The sequence below is a fragment of the Nelusetta ayraudi genome, unplaced genomic scaffold (genome assembly GCF_046127955.1).
Source record: "Nelusetta ayraudi isolate G7.1 ecotype Tasmania unplaced genomic scaffold, CSIRO-AGI_Nayr_v1 ptg000042l, whole genome shotgun sequence".
Taxonomy (NCBI): domain Eukaryota; kingdom Metazoa; phylum Chordata; class Actinopteri; order Tetraodontiformes; family Monacanthidae; genus Nelusetta; species Nelusetta ayraudi.
The window spans coordinates 12,933,549-12,951,803 of record NW_027466092.1 but is presented as its reverse complement, the minus strand read 5'-3'; the positions used below and the strand labels follow the sequence as shown (position 1 = coordinate 12,951,803).

At 46.7% G+C, this 18,255-nt stretch overlaps 1 protein-coding gene across 2 annotated transcripts in view; it reads left to right on the top strand.

The window, feature by feature from the left end:
* The first annotated feature begins 526 nt into the window (after window positions 1-526).
* Window positions 527-18,255, top strand: part of itga3b (integrin, alpha 3b) — a 41,860-nt gene continuing 24,131 nt past the window's right edge. Inside the window, exon 1 of one of the 2 annotated variants that reach the window (XM_076034580.1) lies at window positions 527-604. Coding sequence is in view for 1 of the 2 variants with exons in the window: in XM_076034579.1 (XP_075890694.1) it covers window positions 13,559-13,755 (197 nt within the window). In the remaining variant the exon portion in view is untranslated. Of the gene's footprint in view, window positions 605-13,351; window positions 13,756-18,255 lie in introns of those variants that run through there. The other variant, XM_076034579.1, reaches the window with a different exon arrangement.

Here is an 18,255-nt window from a genome sequence, read left to right as displayed (position 1 = left end):
CACCATGAGAAGAATTATTTCTTCTCACAGAATAGAATCCGTATATTCCGACATATATAAAAGACTGGAACAAATTGTCTATTTGGAGCTCCATGTGTGATAAACGACCGCCCTCTTTCGGTCGCTCTGTGCATTGCTGCTGTGAAATTATAATGGAAGTAAGACGTTTATTTAAAGCACGTTTTGACCGAATTAGACGTGAAGCTGAGTGTTTGAATAGAAACAAGTGTCTTTTAAATTGATTTATCTCGAACTCGAAAATATATCTGGAACTGGAAGAAAATGTATTGCACTGTCCTCGGTTTTATTCTAATTCAAAATATATGTAGTGAAGAGTCAAAGGAAGAAAAGGAGGAGAAAGAAGAGGGGGAGAAAGAAGAGGAGAAAGAAAAGGAAGAGGAAGAACAGTAAGATGAGGAAGAACAGGAAGAGGTGGAGGAAGAGCAGGAAGATTAGGAGGAAGAACAGGAAGAGGTGCAGGAAGAACAGGAAGAGGTGGATCTGATCCTTCCTGCTGGAAGGCATAAATATGAGTGGCTGCAGGTGTGTCTTCCTCTCACTGCACCTGCAGCCGTCTACCAAATCGTTTGGCACTGTGTTATTCGTAAGTTCTTGTTTCATATATTTGTTTGTTAATGTTGTGGCATTCTGGTTGATTTAATTTGTAATATTTATATCGTTTGGAATTCAATTTAACCATGCTAAGCTAAGCCTTATATGTTTGGGTTTACTTTTTTTCTAGAAGGAAAAACCAGTGAAACAACCCATATCAGCCATACATTCTCCTGAATTGAAACAACTTGAACTGCATCCTGAACTCGGAGGCACTTGGTGACCGCACTCCCAATTTGTTAACTAACCTATGGTTTCACCAGCACAACCAAAGTGAAATTTAACAATATATATCCAACAATCTCTCAACTGAACGAGCACATCCAGTTACTTTTTAATCATCATCGTCATTAAAATGGCTTTGACCTCCCAGGTCCTGTGCGATAGATCACATGATTGTAATATCCAATCACAAGCAGCAGGTGGCAGAGTTGTGTAAATTTTCCCCCTCCTGCATCTCCACGTCTCTGATTTTGATGAACGTATGCGCATTCTGTCCAAAAGTTGAATGAATGAATGTATGTATGTATGAATGACTGAACGAGGCCTTTATTTGTCACATGTAACAAAATACATGCAAAGTTGCACAATCCCCGTCCATACATATGGATATTAAAATTGTAATATTTTGGACAGCATATAATCTGAATATTGAGTGCATTTCTTCTTGGTGAATTGTTTTATTATAATTGTTTTTGAACTAATGTGGGCCAGTCTGAGGCCTGAAAATGGAAAAAATACATTCAAGTGTGATCATCCGTATTACCAAGAAATGCTTTCAAAGCCGTTCTTTCTTCTCGTATAAATGCATCTATGCCACTATGCGACTTATGGCTTTCAGTCAGTCTTGGGGTCACTGCTCTGTCTTTGCCTTTCAAGGGTGGCTTGCAGGAGCCACCTCCTGTTTTCGCTATGTGATGGATTATGATATACTGAACGAAGTTCCAACACATTTCTGGATTGGAGGCCGGTAAGATGGATGCGTGAGTCTTGTGGCTTGCAACCTCTTGGCGATCCAGCTGCACAGAAGGGTCAGATCCTCCGATTATGCCCTGGAAAAGCCCTCACAGGCCAGACCCCGTAATCTGCATGTCTTTGATTCACACATTTCACTCCAGACACCGGACACCGGGGGAGACTACCCCCCGGCAGCCTGTATGCACAAACTCACAGACAGAGCATTTTAAAAACCTCCCTCGTCGTCTTTAAATGTCTAGTGTTCTCGACTCCTTTTTGTCCTCTCAGAAAATGTTCTATTGGCGCGTGAAAATCGATCCTGCGCACGGTCAGATGAACTCTCTACGCCCAGCCAATTGAACCCATGGAACACGGTAACGTGAGACGGCTTTCAGGGATGTGTTTTGTACTTTCCTACTGCAGTGAGTAAAAGTGGAGCAACTGGCCTGGTTCCAACATGGAAGAGGAGACAATGATAATTACGGACTAAGCAGGGACTACTCTGTTGCCAGATCTCTTATGTACATCCGGTACATTACACTAGAGGCATTCTTTTTGTGCTGCATGCAGTGCGAGTACTTTTCATTGCATTGACAACTTGTCAAGTTTTCTGGTCAGTCATCTCGTGGATAACGAGGCAAAAATTCAAGAGGGTGACAATGGCTGAGGCCGTGACATATTCTCCTCTTCCCTTCCTTTGTATTCCCTTATGTTGTAGTTATACACTACTATATACACTGACTAACCTGACCATGGAGACATCTATAGGTTCGCTGATTGTGATGTTTGGCTCCCTAACCACATAAACATGTGACAGGGGCTCCATCATTGCAATAATGACTACGGTATCCCACACATGCACACCTACACTGGCGAGGATGTTTAAACTTTAATTAGGAGAGGAAGGCGGTTTTTGGGGGTGGGGTCTGTGCTGACATCACCAAGTAAACCACTCCTCACGACTTCCTACGCCCCCGCAACCATCAGTGCAATTTAATCTGCCTTTGTAAACTTCAAGGCCGGGCTCCTCCAGATAACAAAAGCGCCACCGGCTAGAGGTTGTGGCGACCCGACTGAATGGCCGCTCCGCTCACAGAGCGGGAGGGCTTGGAAGTCTGTTAACTGCTAACTCCGCGCTTTGCCATTCCTCCCTGCTTTCCTCAATCTTCAAAGCTGATTATAGATAACAAGAGAAAAAAGCCAACGAGTTAATGTCCCTGAATCGCATCTGTGACGCAGATCTGTGCGTGCAGACAGGAAAAGTCAACCAAGAGAAAAAATTAGTTTTACTCTCGTAAACATCTGAATGTCTCCGGATTTCTGTCTCTGTTAGGCCCAAGCTGCTAAACACATCAGCCAGGCACTGGCTTAACATGTATAACTCCAATTTACCATCCCTCCAGACTAAAAATACTTGACTAGATGTAGGATTTCTCCAGGACAAATGGTCTTTCCAGCCTCCCGGTGGACTTGTAAGTTGGCCCAGAGACATGCGATTGGGGCTTCGCTGTTCTCAGGCTGCTCCTTGTCAGGTCAGCGACCTGTACAAACGTGTGTGTGTGTGTGTGTGTGTGTGTGTGTGTGTGTTCACTTGCAGGGGAGCACAGGAAAGAGAGCAGGTAAGGTCTGGGTAATACGCTCCCCAGGGTCCACAGCTGTCGAATGAGTCCAAACTGTAATGGAAGACACATGTTGCCAGATGTTAAGGGGCATGCCCTCTTCCCACCAAATGCACAAAAAATGCACACAAACACAGTCCAAACACCTTCTGAAGCTCCGAGCTCCCTGCAGCTCTGCTTCCACCCCCCGCTGGTTCTCCTGCTGGATCCAATGCAATCGGCTTGCTGCTGCTTTCAAAGGAGAACCAATGGCCCCCGTTTCTCTGTCATCGTAGCCAGCAGTCCTTGTGTGCACCCCGCCGAGTACGGCTTGTTTCCTCTGCACTGGTGTCCCTTCAGATCGTCTGAGATTATGTTTTCTTTTTCCAATCTTGATGGCAGCTGTTCTCCTTTGGGTTGGAAAGGTTCAGTCTTCCACAGCAACCCTTCTGGGTGTTTTTGTATTTCGCATCCCATGGTTACACAAAAATGAGCTGGCTGATCTGAGTCCATATGAAAGCCTGGCACAGGTAATGTGGTGGCATCTTGTTGAAATGGTGTTTTAAAGAAAGATACTCTCTAAGTCCCACTGTGTAAGATTTAGCACCATCTAGTGGCAAGAAAGTGCTATAGCGCTACCCATGCAGAAAGGCCCCGGGTGGGTATTGAACATGCAACCTTCATGGTCAGTGCAAGTCAGGCGTCTCAGCCGTGGCTGCAAATTTCACCGTGCACTCAGTCTGCAGCCGGCCGTGCGTTCACGCAACGGCTGAGCACAAACAAAACACGCTCCTGGATGGAGACAACCGTCCTCTGACCTGCTCGGCATTCCATGTCAATCAGCATTTGCAACAGTGCACTCTGCTAATTGAGCGGTCTGGCCCGACTGGAGCGTGGGCGGACAGTGGCATCGGGACAACCAACTGGTCTGTGCGTTTGGTTCTTTTACACAAATCCGCCAAAGTGTAACCATAAGTGGACCGTATTTTCAACTTTTACTCGTATCTTTGCTGCGATTGGTCAGGGTTTCTTTTTCCTTTTGGTTCTCTTTCTGAAGTTGAATGACACTCCCATGCTCCTGCAGCACCATCCCCATCCCCTCCTGCGACTCCTCTCCATCTCTTTCCCCACTCAGCTGGCAGACCAACGCAGGACCCCAGCAACTGAGGCATCCGCACAAGTGTCTCGTCCTGGCAACCCCGGCCCCGCCGACAAGAATGCGCTCATTCTCTACGGGCCCACTTTTGCCAAGAGTGGATGGGTAAGAGCGGCCCGTGGAAACAGCTGTTTGGGGAGCCATCAAAAGAAGGAGAGGGACTTCTTTGATTACCGCCCCTTTGTTCACCCTCCTCTCAGGCTTGCGTATTCACTCGGGCTGCACTCTCGCGGGGCTGCCAGACAGTGCAATGGCACGCTTTGTGCTCTGGAAATAAGTTTGAATAGTTGTTTGTGTTTTAAGAGAAGCAACTCATTAGTATTATTACTATTCTTTTTGTTTTTTAATGTTGCAACCTCAACATTTGCAGGCACAGAGCAGCATGGCGCAGGACCTCTCACCCCTGTGTTGCCGTCACTGTTGGCGGTTATCACGGCGGAGCAGCCGTGTATCCTTGGCTACAGAAAGTCTCGTCCCCATTCTGCTGGGTTGAGATGCCCTCTCCCAGGATTCTAAGCAGGAAGCTCCACCCTGATCCGCGCATGTTTGTTTTGGCTCAGACCAAAAACCACAGTGAGGACGGGATGAAATTGCTCCCCTCAATCTGCTGATTATCTCACGACTAAATCCACAGCCGTTCCGACACTAGTGTTCATCTCCATCAAGGAGCAAAAAGTGGTCCATGTCAGGAGACCTTCACGCAATCTGTGTGATCTTACGCTCTGTCATTATGGGAGGTGAGAGCTAAAAAAGAAGTACTGAGTGATCTTCATAAATGAATAACGATTTTCTTTATTCAATAAAAGTATGCATTTTAAAAGTTAAAAAAAAAGTTAGAAACTTTGGAATTTACGATAAGGAAAAAGTATCTGATACTTTTGTTAGCAATAAACCAAATTCAAGTGCCGAGAACAAATGTGCTCATGTGCCTTTGAGTGGAAATCTTGTGTAAGCAGAAAATCACAGAAAACTCTTGTGTGAAACATCCACCCAGTCATTTGGTGGGCTTGTTAACAAAACCCAGAGAGCCGTCATCTCTGCAGGCATGCCCGAGCACGGCAGATTTTGGGAGTTCCCGCTCATCTTCCACCCTCCCCACCTTCTTCGCCTGCTCAGCTTACACAAGAACTCCAACGTGGTCTCTCACCTCCACCTCACACAGACTGCCTGCCCATCCCCTCAAATCAAACAGAGCCGAGTGAGTCAGGCGTCTCCTGAAGTCATTTTGAAACAGCCGATTCCAGACTTTGCCAATCCGGCTGACCACAAGTTAATTTTCTCTTTAAATATTTGCCTCCAGGCGATGAATCTCCTCTCACTGCCTTCCTCGCTTCTTTCTTTCTCTAGTTCTGGCTTGTGTCCTCGGGGAAGTGATGAGGACACAAGCTTTAGCCCAGGAAACTGGGGGATATACACCAGCCAGAAGTAGCCAACTTGTGAGGGTTCATTTCCCCTAGGCAGGGCGTTGTTGACAGATGTGGAGAGGCTTGAAAAGACAGAGAGAGGCAGCTTTAATGAAATAAAATTCCATGTATTCAGTCAGCTGAGAGTTCAGTTCACAATGTGTTGCCTAATCTGTAGATAAACGTTTACAATTTGAAGTACCGGCTAAAGAAACGTCAGAGTGAACACACCTTAAGAATAATTAAATAGCGAAAGAGGTTAGTTGACTTTGCAGTATCAGTTTAGAATGAGAACTGATGTCATTTCTATATATCTGCACTTTGGCAGGAGTTGGGTTAATATAGCTGCTAATGGAATTGCACTAGCTAATCACCTAGCTAAACTCACAAAACACTCGTCCCATCTAGGATTGCCTATCTTGCGTCCTGTTTTTCTGGAACACTCCCAACTCCCAATCTGTACATCCTTCCATCCATCCGATGGGGGAAGGAGAGTTTACTGCTTATTTTTGATTCTCAAGGAAATATGGGACAAACTCAATACGGGATACATTACTTTGATTCTAAATCTGGTTTGTCAGTTGGCAATCCTAATCTCATCTGAACGTGACATCAAAGAGGGTTCGCCTTACCGTCTTCCAAGTTTTGCCTCCTGGTATCAAATGCATTCTATGGGCTCTGTGTCCGATGGATATGTGAGATAAAGCCAAGAGGATTTGGGAAACCACTGGCATCTAGAGCATCTTTCAATAACCTGAAAAGGAAATGAAAGTTCTGATGTCCACCAAAAGAACAAAATCCGGTTTACTCTGTTGGACTCTTTCTTTTTAAAATCATGACAGTGCTGGTCTCAGGTGCTTCACTTGAAGGCTGTACCACCCACTGCTTCAGGGACCGCACTCCCCCCTACAACAGGCCCCTCTGCCTTTGCCCTTACTGCTGAGTCCCTGCCACCGTGAATGGACATTTAATGATCTTGCAGGGGCCATTCAATTGAGTGGAAAATGTGCAGGTCGGTAGAGCGCAGCCCCGCTTGTGGTAGGAAACAAAGAGCCTGGCGCTGCATTCACACAGGCGGCTGAGAAGGGCACACACAGACACGCAGCGTGCACCGACCCAGCAGTTTTCACACACTTCCAGACACATTTGTTGCCATGAAAACTTTGCCTCTGTGCTCAAAGACGGTTTCGAAGTTTTCGCTGTATTGAACATCACAACATTTGCCAGTTGAATCTGACAGTGTGACAACCCAGCACACATGTCGTGAGACAACAAACCCATTCTTTCGTGTCCATGCTGTTGATCTGCAGGCTGTACAAGCCGGCAAAAAAGGCAGAAAAAGACTCAAAAAGAAATCCGTGTTTGCAGGAGGTCTGAGGGATGACCAGAGGAGCCGCTCGCATACGGTACTCTCGACAGACAGGAAGGGATTCTGTATCGGGAGCGCTTTAAATCACAGCAGCTCACACTGCCGCGGGAGGGAGGAAGAGTGGCGGCGGGAGCTGCTCAGATTTACTTGCCATCGTCCTCCAGATTGCACCATTTTTCTGTTCTCTGTCCACCCGATTGCATTAGGCCCAGTCGCAGCGCTCGCCCAACCGCCTGCCCACAATGCATCACACACACAGGTCCACGAGTTCACCCATTATCCCAGCTGAATAACAGCGGCACTCTCAAAAATCACATCAAGCTGACGCAGATAGGAACATAATCTCCTGTTTTGTCATGCTGAAACATGCAGAAACATGCAGAAACAATTGTTAGCCAATATTGCCAACACACAACGATTAATACCTTTGAGGAACAAGGCTGTGGCGAATAAAGTGTGGTAACTGCAACGGAAGTAAAACGTTGATATGATTCCTTCAATTGATTCCTGGGAAGAGGTAACTACACCATCAGTAAACCGTGGGTGTTGGTTTTCAGCTTCACTTGGTTAAGTATCAAGTTATGACTTTATGTGTCTTGACTGGAGGGGAAAAGAGCAGCTGACCTTTAGTACGAGCTGCAGCTTATCTGAATACGAGGCATTGTCTGAGTAAAACAACACTGTTGTGGTTGAGCTGCGGCTAAAGGTCAGTCAGGTGTTGTTCCCCAGAGATACACGGCTCTTTCAACCCGCCTACTCCCCAACAGGGGTGTATTTCCAGGCTGACATGTTAGCTACCTGGGAGGGAGGGAAGGGAAAATTAGTCACTTTGTTTCAGTAGTTACTGTGTCTACAGTATATCTTGCAGACTGAACGGTTGTGCCCAAGTTTATCGGTCCTCCGGGCAAAAAGCCAGATCAAACTCGGCCTCCCTTCAAAGGTCCTTCTTTACCTCCGACCTTCTCTGCACAAAAGTGTTTATGGAGGAATGCTGCGAGGAGTGACTCCCTCTTTAATGATTAAACAGCTGTGAGGGCACCCCTGTACGGCACTCTAGTTGGATTCATTTTCAGCCCTCAATGAATTATTTTCTCTTTTGTGCCTTCCCATCACATTTAAAGCTATGTCTAAAAAAAAAAAATGCAAAGAGCTTTGGAGGGTGCTTTATTTTCTGAGTGGTTCTAGATTTTCCTTGCCACCAGTGACTTATTTTTGTTCCTAGGTGTGCTTAAAAACTGGGAGTAGATTCCCAAGGTATTGAAATATTCAACGCTCAGCCATATGTGCTTGTTTGTTGTTTTGTTTATTCTTGCACCTTGACACCAGACACTAGCAGGTCAAACCAAAGATTTTTCCTCTATATGTCCACACACTCACACATACTCACAGATAGAAGTAACAGATAGAAGTTAAATTCAAACATAAATAAAAACCAATTGCATTGTAATTACGAACCTAATGAGAAATCCCTTTATTAAAGGCTTAATCACATACTTAACAGTGTTGCGAATTCACTAAATCAAATTTATTTCTTATTTTTATTTTTTTATTTGGATATTTAGTTCACTCTACCTAGACGGCCCAACCACACATGCAACACCGTTTTACACCAATTCATAGCCTGTTAGTTTGTGAGGCATTCCAGTAGCCTTATGTGTAATTTTAATTGGCTAAAATTGAGGCGGGGCAGTCGTCACCTGGTTCAAGTCTTGATGCTAACTGGGCTAATGAACACTGCCTTGTGCTGTCAGTGTCTCATAAAACTAATACCACCCTCTACCCAGCTTTAAACTCAGGTCCATCTCAGCAATAAAGACATTGTGGAGGTTTCATTGTTGCGCAGGTGACACCAAAGCGTGAGTTTGTGTAGCAGCTGTTTTGTTTCCACAACACAAGCGAGTGCGACCCGCTGTCTCCCAATTGCTGAGTCTGCCTCAGAGCCAGGCGGAAAAACAGGTGCCACTAGACTCCTGCGAGCGAGCGAGTGAGCTGGTGGCCACACACCCCAGCCCCCGGGCTATACATTCCTACACTTTGCACGAACTGGAGACTTGTGTGTCTCAGACCTTCCTTATACAGACAGGCACACTGCACACATGTATTCACTCCATCACACGGCGGAAACACACAAAAAGTCGTAAAAAACTGAATTTTCGCATGGAGAAGCTTTGTTTCAGAGGTATCATATGACCACCAGGACAGCTGTTCCACATTACATGTATAGTATTAGCAGGAACATATGTCCAACACAAGATGGGGATTTAGAACTGGTCCAGTGACTGGATTCCTTGGAATAGTTTTCCTTCTCAGCTAATAATTCCGCATGTTGATTCTTTGGCAGATGTTGTCGGGTGCACGCTCCGTTGTTTGATTTGGAATGAAGAGTCTTCGTGGCCGCAAGACAAAAGCACCTCAAACCGTGACTTTACTTTACTTGTAAAGACAACACCTTTGAGATGTGCATCATTTGCAAAGCTCTGGCAACAGGGGGTTATACCCCCAACATGCAAAAACATTTGTTAGCAGCATGCTATTACTTTGCAGCCATGTTACACATTTAATAGCCTTCTTACAAATGCTGTTCATTTGTAAGCGCTTGACAGCGCTGCCAACGTTGACACTTCATCTAATGCCCAAAGTAGTTTTACTTACTGAGGCCGCCTCAAGACCGCCTGCTTATTGTCTAGTTTCAGAAGTTTTAGAAAGATTTGGCAAAGCAACAGAGGACTAAAGCTGGGCTTTTTTTAAAAAGAAGAAAAAGGGTGGCTTTGAACAAAGGGCTAAATGTACTTTTTAAAATGTTGTCTTTGACTGCCCCACTGGGAGAGAATTAAAGATCTGAAAATAAGTGGGAGGTGGGAGCTGCAATGTTCATAAACTCCTCTGATAAACTACGAGTTTCAGTAAATAGTGCCGAGCTTGTCATGTTTAATTCCTGGGAAAAGGTCATCTGAGCCTCGGCAGGAGTCTAAACAGACCTTGCTGTCTTGCGATCAACACTCCTATCGCACGGCTTCATTGCAACCCCCGGTTCCATGGCAACGCCTTGGCCTGTCGTCAGCGCACGGCGAGGTCTCGCTGTGAGAGCGTGCTGTGTTTCATATTCAACCAATGTCCTTCTTCTGCTGCTGCTGCTGCTCCGCGTTATGTTTTTCAGGCCTGGGGGTCGAACACGATTCATGATTCACCAAAAATTCAACAGGAAGCTCGCATCTGGATATTTTCAGCCACTGATTCTTTGTTTTTTATTATTGACAAGTGTTTATTCACGCCGAAAAAGGCAGAAAATTTCTATATATGTGTTATTAGCCGAGGATTTAATACAAAGCCTATTGAGTGAGGGCAGTAACAAGGCCGGGAGATAAGGCTAATGGGACAATAATGGAGCCTATAGACGGCGTCAGTCTTTACGTTTGCTCATCGCCAGTCCATTTGGGTTATCGCACATTCTCATCAGGAGCCGCATGCTGCACAGCATCCCACTCAAACCATCCCGTCCCAACGCACATCAAAGGGCGCCTTGAGAGGAGCCTGCAGCACCACGCTGGATATTTGACAAGCCACAAAGCAAAGCTGCATTAGCATGAAGGCTCAGACTCTGACAATAAACGCGCGTTGCGTTGCGGAAAAAGGGAAACACATGTAAAATCAGACGAGAGGGGTTTCCTCTAATTTCGGGGCCAGTGTGACGGCGGAGGAGGACGGCGGTGGCTTTGGGTAAAATACAGGAAGCGGCCAGATAAACAGTAAATTACCCTCCTTGTGTGTACTGTGGGTTGGGGTCCCGGAGCTGCGGACGGTTCCCAGGTCTTTGTCCCGTCGGGTTCACAGAGCCTGGTGTTGGCTTACAGTGGGGTTGGGGGGGGGGTCTGGGGAATACACATTTTAAAGGGCAGAACAGTTTGTCTCCAGACTGTAAGGCTGCGCAGGAACTGAAGGCAAAACTTTTTTATCTTTTAATAGAGAGAGAAAGATGTTTGCCAGGAGCAGCTGTTACTTCTCCCAAGGGGACACTTTTTTATCGGGGTTCCCAAGGGAATTCAAAATCAAGCATGTCGTGAAAAAAAAGAATGAGGAGGCCACTGCACTCTTCCTTTGAATTCCTCTGTGACAGAAAGTTTTGTTGTCTTGTGTCACATCGGAGGCGGTCAGGCGGTGAAGTCGCACTCGGTGCACAACCGCACCTGATCTGTTCAGCGTCGGCGACAGATGCCTATCCTGTTAAGGCCACGACAGGATGTTGACAATGTACACACTGGCGTGTTGTTCGCTCACCTTTGGGCTTAAAAAAAAAAAGTAAGAGCAAGAGAGATAGATAGACTCTTGCTGACTAGGACTAAATAAAATGGGGCAAACACAAAGCCTATGTTGAGATGAATTGACCCGTCGGACTCTGAATGAGTAGGCAGCATGTTTTTGGAGCAGTGACAGACACAGATATGAGCCGCATCAAAGATGACAAGATAAAGTCCTGTAGCGATCTCTGGAATGTGCTCCGACCAGTCGGTTGAGGTGTTTGTCCATTCGACGCTTCTTCGTATCATGATACATTCAAAATCGTATTGTGTATAGGGGTATTTAAAAGAAACTAAAACAAAACAAAATATCTTGAATCCCTGGTCAGTCATTTGACCAGTGGGAAGTTAAAGACACATAGAAACATTTGATGGGTATTATTTCTCAGCAGTGGGGAAGATAGTTCGGGAACTCCCCAAGCATGAGGCGTCCCAGAGTGGGAGTCAATTAGAGGAGGTCAAGGGACGGCAGATTTTAGACTGGACATCGCTGGGGACATGAAACGCAACCTCGGGGGTTTGAGGGGCGGAGGGGTGTGAAGGGATTTGGCTGTGGCCTGCTATGTGAACTCTGTGTGGGGATTAAGGGTTTAATGAAGTGCCTGCCGCGAGCCGGAGGTGATAGGCACTGGGGCGAAGGACAAGAGAGTGGCTGTCACAAGGGAGCTGGTATTGGAGAGGGTGTAGGCCGCCTGGCCTGGACGAGCTCTGCACGGAGGTCAGACTGTGATCATTTAATCCCAAATACTATCTTGCATTAAGCTAAAGCCAAGCCATCATTTAGATATTTACGTATATGGTGTGATAAGGCAAGACCCATAAATAGGTGATTAGTCTCAAACCGTCTGTCTGTAACTTTCAGAGCAATCGAATCAGATAAGCAACAGCGCTTGGCTTCTAATTGGTGCGAGAGGCAACGCTAGGTGTGTGTTTGCCCCATGGGATGCTTCGTGGTATTCAACAAAAACATTGCAAAAGTTTGAAGAAAAACATCTTCTCGGACTGAGAACATCCTCCGCCATGTGTCTTTGCAAGAAGTTAAAATTCCATCCTGTTGGCAGAACAACTTTGACTGCAGAGTCTGTGCTAATCTCTTTAGCATTAGCTAGACTTCCTGTTGCTTCCTTTTTTTTCTTTCCCCTCTTCATCAATGTTTGTGTGTGTGGTTTGTTTTAAGAAAAGCCTTCAGTAATCACTTCCTGGTTTTGCCACAACTGATGGTTAATTGATTCCTTCAATAAGCTGATACATCTTGCTTTCTTCAGTTTTCTACAAGACTGATGTTCTGCATCTCGAAACTGAAAGGTCTGTGGACCAGCTTCTTTGAAAACTTTCAGGCCCCACAGTTTCTGCATTAAAAATGAAAGGTTTCATAACACACTCATTTCTGCATCTTATTACCTCACCTTGCCTGACGTCTTATCCCAGAAACAACTCAGTGTATTTACCCCTCAGTTTAGAGCCTCTGCAATACTTCACGGAAATTGCTGCTTTGTTGGACCTTCCAAGTCGAGACAAAAACAAGGAGGCCTTCAGAGGGTGGAGCCAATGTCAGTCTGGAGGAGGTGTAGTCACTTACCTGGAAGAGGTATTGATGAACCATCCCTCCATCTGTGACATCACAAAGTGCTGACTGTCGATTGTAGATAATTTTGGTAGATTGTAACTGTAGTAGATTTTGGATGATATTGAACCTTTCTGCCACAAAACATTGGGGAAGTGTGTGTGTGTGTGTGTGTGTGTGTGTGTGTGTGTGTGTGTGTGTGTGTGTGTGTGTGTGTGTTTTCACTGTTGTCAGGCAGAACAGGTACGTGTGAGTGCTTAAAGAAATACGAGGGGAGAAAGAGGGGGGGAGGGGATGCGGAGGTTTGTCACAGCTAATCACACACTCCGCGGACGTGCACTTGCCTCGGAGCGGGAGCGAGTGCGAGCGGGCCAGAGAGGTGGGGAGAGCAGCGGGAGGAGGAGGAGGAGGAGGAGGAGGAGGAGGAGTGGGGCAACAGAGAACTGCGCCGACCGAAGACACCTCGCCATTTACGCAGAGCGCCGCGGGCCGAGCGGAGCCTCTCCGATGGGAAGGAGGGTCCTGTGAGAGGCAGCAGCAGAAGAAACCAACCTGTCGGTGCTCAGCGGCTCCGGATCTTTCGCTCGCCGACCAGTCGAGAGGGATGACGGCGGGGCCGAGCATGACGCCGGTCGGGCTCCTGCTCTGCGCGCTCCTGGCCGTGTACCACGGGACGCCGCCGTGCGCTGGATTTAACATCGACGAGCGCTTCCCCGTCCTCAAAGAAGGCCCAACCAAAGGCAGCTTCTTCGGACTCTCCGTGGCGCTGCATCAACAGACGCAGGGCTCCAAAAAGTACCTGTAAGTAAAGGCTGCTCGCGTCCGGAGAGACAAACTTATTACATCCGCGTTTTCGACTTGGAGCGCGTCGCGCACCTGCCTCGGCGCGAGCGTCGCCACGACCGCTGCTGCTCCATTAGAATTCGATTATTGAGATTCTGCGGAATTCTGCGTTCATCGCCTGTCGGCAGACGGCTCTCGGGTTACCTGTTGAGCAGTTGCGGTGTTTTCCTGCTAGTGTGTGTGTGTTTTTGTTTTTGTTTTTGTTTTTTAACCTCCAAGCGTAGCACCCGGTGCTCTGCAGGTGTTTAAAAAAAAAAGCGCAGCGCTTTCGTTCCATCTGTTCGTTTTCTTGTTAGTGTCGAAATGGGGCTTTTTCAAAGCGTGTTGACTTATGTTCGGTCGAATATTTAAAAAAAAAATGTTTTGATGGGGCTCTAAATTACACGATTGTCAGATTGTGACAGTTTGAGGATTTTCAGAAAATATGTTTCCTTTTTCGCGCAGCTTCCTCTTTTAACTTCTGCCTTTTATTGCCTGAACTAAGACTCCCAACAAATTGGTTGCACACTCTGGTGTCCGAGCTCCGTGTTCATGGGACGAAGTTAAATATTTCTCAGTCCTTAGCGAGATACAGTGAATCAGCTCTCAGCCTCTTTTGAACTTCCTCCTATGCTCTGGATTAATTAATGGTTCATTGTGGTAAACATTCTGACGTCCTTCCTATTTCTAAATTTGTGGAGTTCAGCATCACTTTATGGCTCAGCTTGCTCCACTTTCCGAATCACCCAAGACACAAGTGGGTTTGTGTTTCCCCATAAAGTCATTCATTGACCTGTAACACTTGCACTTTATCGACAGCAAGTATAGTAAAACCGTGAACAACTCCACTTTGATTTGTTGGAACTCACTATTCAACCAAACCTATTGTCGGTGTGTCAAGGCTTTTGCAGCTTCCAAGTGTGTATGTGACATGCACTTCCTGTCTCGCCACGCCGCCCTGTAGTTTCTTTAATGAAAGTGTCCCAGACTGGTTATCACCGCTTAGTGTAGGATTTCCCTGGGACAATTACAGTGCCCCTCACTCCTCATCCTTCCGCATCCGCGATCACACGGCGCACACATAACTCGCTGTTATCTGTGCTCGCTTGGCTTTGAAGCAGCGGTGCTGGTAGAAAAAACCTGCAACTTTGACAGGGCCACACTTCCTCCGCGTCGTCGCCGGCACTGCCAAGGTGTGGGGGTCACTGCAGTTTCCGTCCAAAGCGGCAGAGATTTGAGTGCGTTTCACTGATTTCCCCGATTGATTGGCTGGTAATTCAGCGCTGACCAAGCCAACACTTGATCAATTTGGGGTCGTCACTAGGTCTCCCGAGGGGTGAAGTTACCGTCTGCAGTAGGCAACCCTAGAAGGGTTCCACGGCTCCACAGGGTTGTGGCAAAGATGGGGGGACAAAGAGATAAAAGCAGAGATATCGTTTACAGGGTCAAACCAAAGGATGCACTAAAACAAAGCAGATAAGCCGTCCTGAGGATAGAAATTCAGCAAGCTCACCTTCAAGGGGCTCATTATGGCTCCACTCATGGGTCGGTGCACTCGTCTGCTCTTAGCGAGGCTCTGCCTGGTTGTTTCAGTCCTGGAAAAAAGGTCTAATTGTCTGTTGGAGGTGTAACTTCAGAAGCTCTGAGGTTGAATCCATCTTCTCATTTGTCACCAAGTTGTGTCTCTCCCAAAAGGCGTGACTGTCTCTGCAAGTTCAGTCATCTCCGCTCATCAAGGGCTCTTACTAAGAAGTCTGAAACACCAAACATGGGCCAGAATGTTGGCACGTATAGAAGTGTTTGCTTTATTTTTGTCAGTCACTTTTACTGTCTGAACTTCCTCCTTCACCTGACACATTGAGGTCATTGATGGGGGAAAAAAAGTAACCTCTCCACTATAAGAACCACCTACTTGGGTCATCAGTTAATGTTTTGCGGCAATGTTTTACACTGACCGTCTCAAGCTCCTGCACTTGACTGCTTTTGGATGTATTTAGTCATTCACACTTACCTCAGAATTTAGGGAAGTGAATCTTTAATCTGAAGAGAGACGATGATGCTTCTCTCTGTTTGAGATCATTGACTGAAATGGACGCATTAAAAGCCGTTTCCCACTTTGAATATTTAGGTAATTGGTCCAAGTTCTTGCAAGGCGCGTTAGTATATTTACGATAAAAGGTAAACGGAAAAGTAACAGCAGATTTGTCGTCCGCGGTCGAATCCATGCAGCTGTGGAGTCTTCAGACTCTCTGAAGAAGCACCGCAGCGTGCAGACATTGTGTCCCGTGTTTGAGCAGCACTGACTTTACTGCCCCGTCTGTTTCCTCCTCGTCGTCTGGCTGCAGCTCTGTCCCACCTCACCACACAGCTCCGTGCTACCCTGTTCCTCATTAACGGAGTAAACTGGGGTGTGAATATTTAGGGGAGAGGAAAAAAAAATTGCAAGATGAAAACCGGTTCTAACATGCATGGCAGTGCAAGTTTGTTTTCTTCTCTCTTTTTTCCTTCTTTTTTTTTTTTTTTTTTACACATGGATAAAAGACAGAGGCCTCCTCCACACCCACCTCAATGCAATAAACATCCCTCAGCCTGCCTAAGATGCAGCCTATTATCTAATTAGTCTAAATCTCGCAGTGTATCTTGGCTCAGCTGAAGCAATTCCAAAAATGTGCTGTAAATTGAGGCGGTGGGGGTGGCGGGGGGAGGTAGTAGTGGTGGGGGGGTTACACTGACTGAAGAAGCAAGTCTCTTCATGAAGACGGACTGCACCTGAGCAATCTCAGAGCTACCTGAGGCCAATTTGTACAGGGTACTCACCACTCAGCCCTCCCTGCCACTTTTCTTCTCCCCCTTTTTTTCTTTTCCTAAGAGAGCTTTCTTGTCAGTGGGTGGGTGGGTGGGGGGACTGGGCAGTCAGCTGGCCACCTATTGGCTCTTCTAGTCCCCTGACCCCTTGGTATGCTTGGAATGTATTGCCCTTCTGTGCACAGTCACAACCTGCCAGGTTTCAGGTTGAGACAAGAGAGGCGAGAGAGGAGGACGTTACTTTGGAGGGGGTGGGGGGCGGGAGGGGAGCGAGGGGTGCGGGGGCTGGGGTTGGAGAACCCGGCAAAATTTAAAACAACATCAGGCACAGCGAGGGGGGAAAGGAGACAGGAAGGGTTTCATTTCTCTCACTGATGACCAGTAAGTTCGTCAAAGTTGAGGGGCTGCTTTTCTGTCTCGTTCCTGTGAAGGCGACCTGGAGATACGATCGGTTTTACAGCTGCTAATGTGTCATAGATCTGGGCTTTCCGAAAACCTTTATCAGTGGACCATCCAGTGAAGAGTTAAGAACCTCTTTGATATATCTTCAATTCACCAAGGGGATGTTTTTGCTGTAGGTCTAACGGATGAGGGTCTGTGTCTGCATGCTGGTGATCACATATTTCCGCTTATAGATCTACTCCCGGTCTGTGGATCAGGCCCTATCAGTGCGCTGAGTTGTGTCAGTGTGAGGCGCAGTGAGATAACATGCATCCTGTGTAAAGCAGCCCTGAGTTCTTCTCCTCATGCGCCTCTGGAAAGAGCATACATTCAGACCTAAGGCCCTGTTTGCACTTGGTCATTTCATGCGTTTTTCGTATTCCGATCGGCAAAAAACACACGAAGTAACCAAGTGCAAACACGGCAAACACAAGTGAAAACAGGGCCTGTTTCAAAGCACAATACAACAAGCCTTCTGTGTCCTGTGGCAGCAAATCTAAGGCCCTGTTTTCACTGGGTCACTTGTAACTGTTTTGGGTGATTGGATTCACGAGAACGGATCTCGAAGCATCTGTTCGCACGTAGCATTAACATGCGTCTCGAGCGTGCCATTTGTGATCGCATTACACCCCCCCCCGCCCCCCCGGCCAACCTATGCAAATGACACATGCGTCATTTCCATTTTTAACGACTGGGGGCAGTAAAGCGCAAAACCACGGCGAGTTTTACATGACGGCGAATAAGAATCAACTTCCTGTTCGCGGACTATATCAAGTCACTGGTTTTAATTCTACTGCAGCTCGTATGGATCCGAACGAGGAGTAACGACTGGTGGGACAGAGTGGTGACGACTTTATTTTCGGATCAACAGTGGCTGGCAAATTTTCGGATGCAACGTCGCACATTTAATCTCATATGTGGGAAACTGCGACCGCTGCTCGGCTGACAAAATACGCTAATGCGGAATGACATTTATTAGCATCCTAATAAAAGAGTCTATAACTAAGTCTAATCTGTTTTGGCTTCTTGTTTGTAACTTTATAATGACGACGCCGGGAGGTGGGGTGCCGACCAAGTACGTACACGGGAGAGGTGGGTGGAGTAGGCGGTCGTTAATGTGGACTGAAGTCGCATTCTGTTCGCACGTCCGTGACGAATGCGTTTTATGCGATGCGAAAACCAGTCGGATGACAAAACGGATTTGGACTGTTTGCACCTGGTTACTTTGTGTGT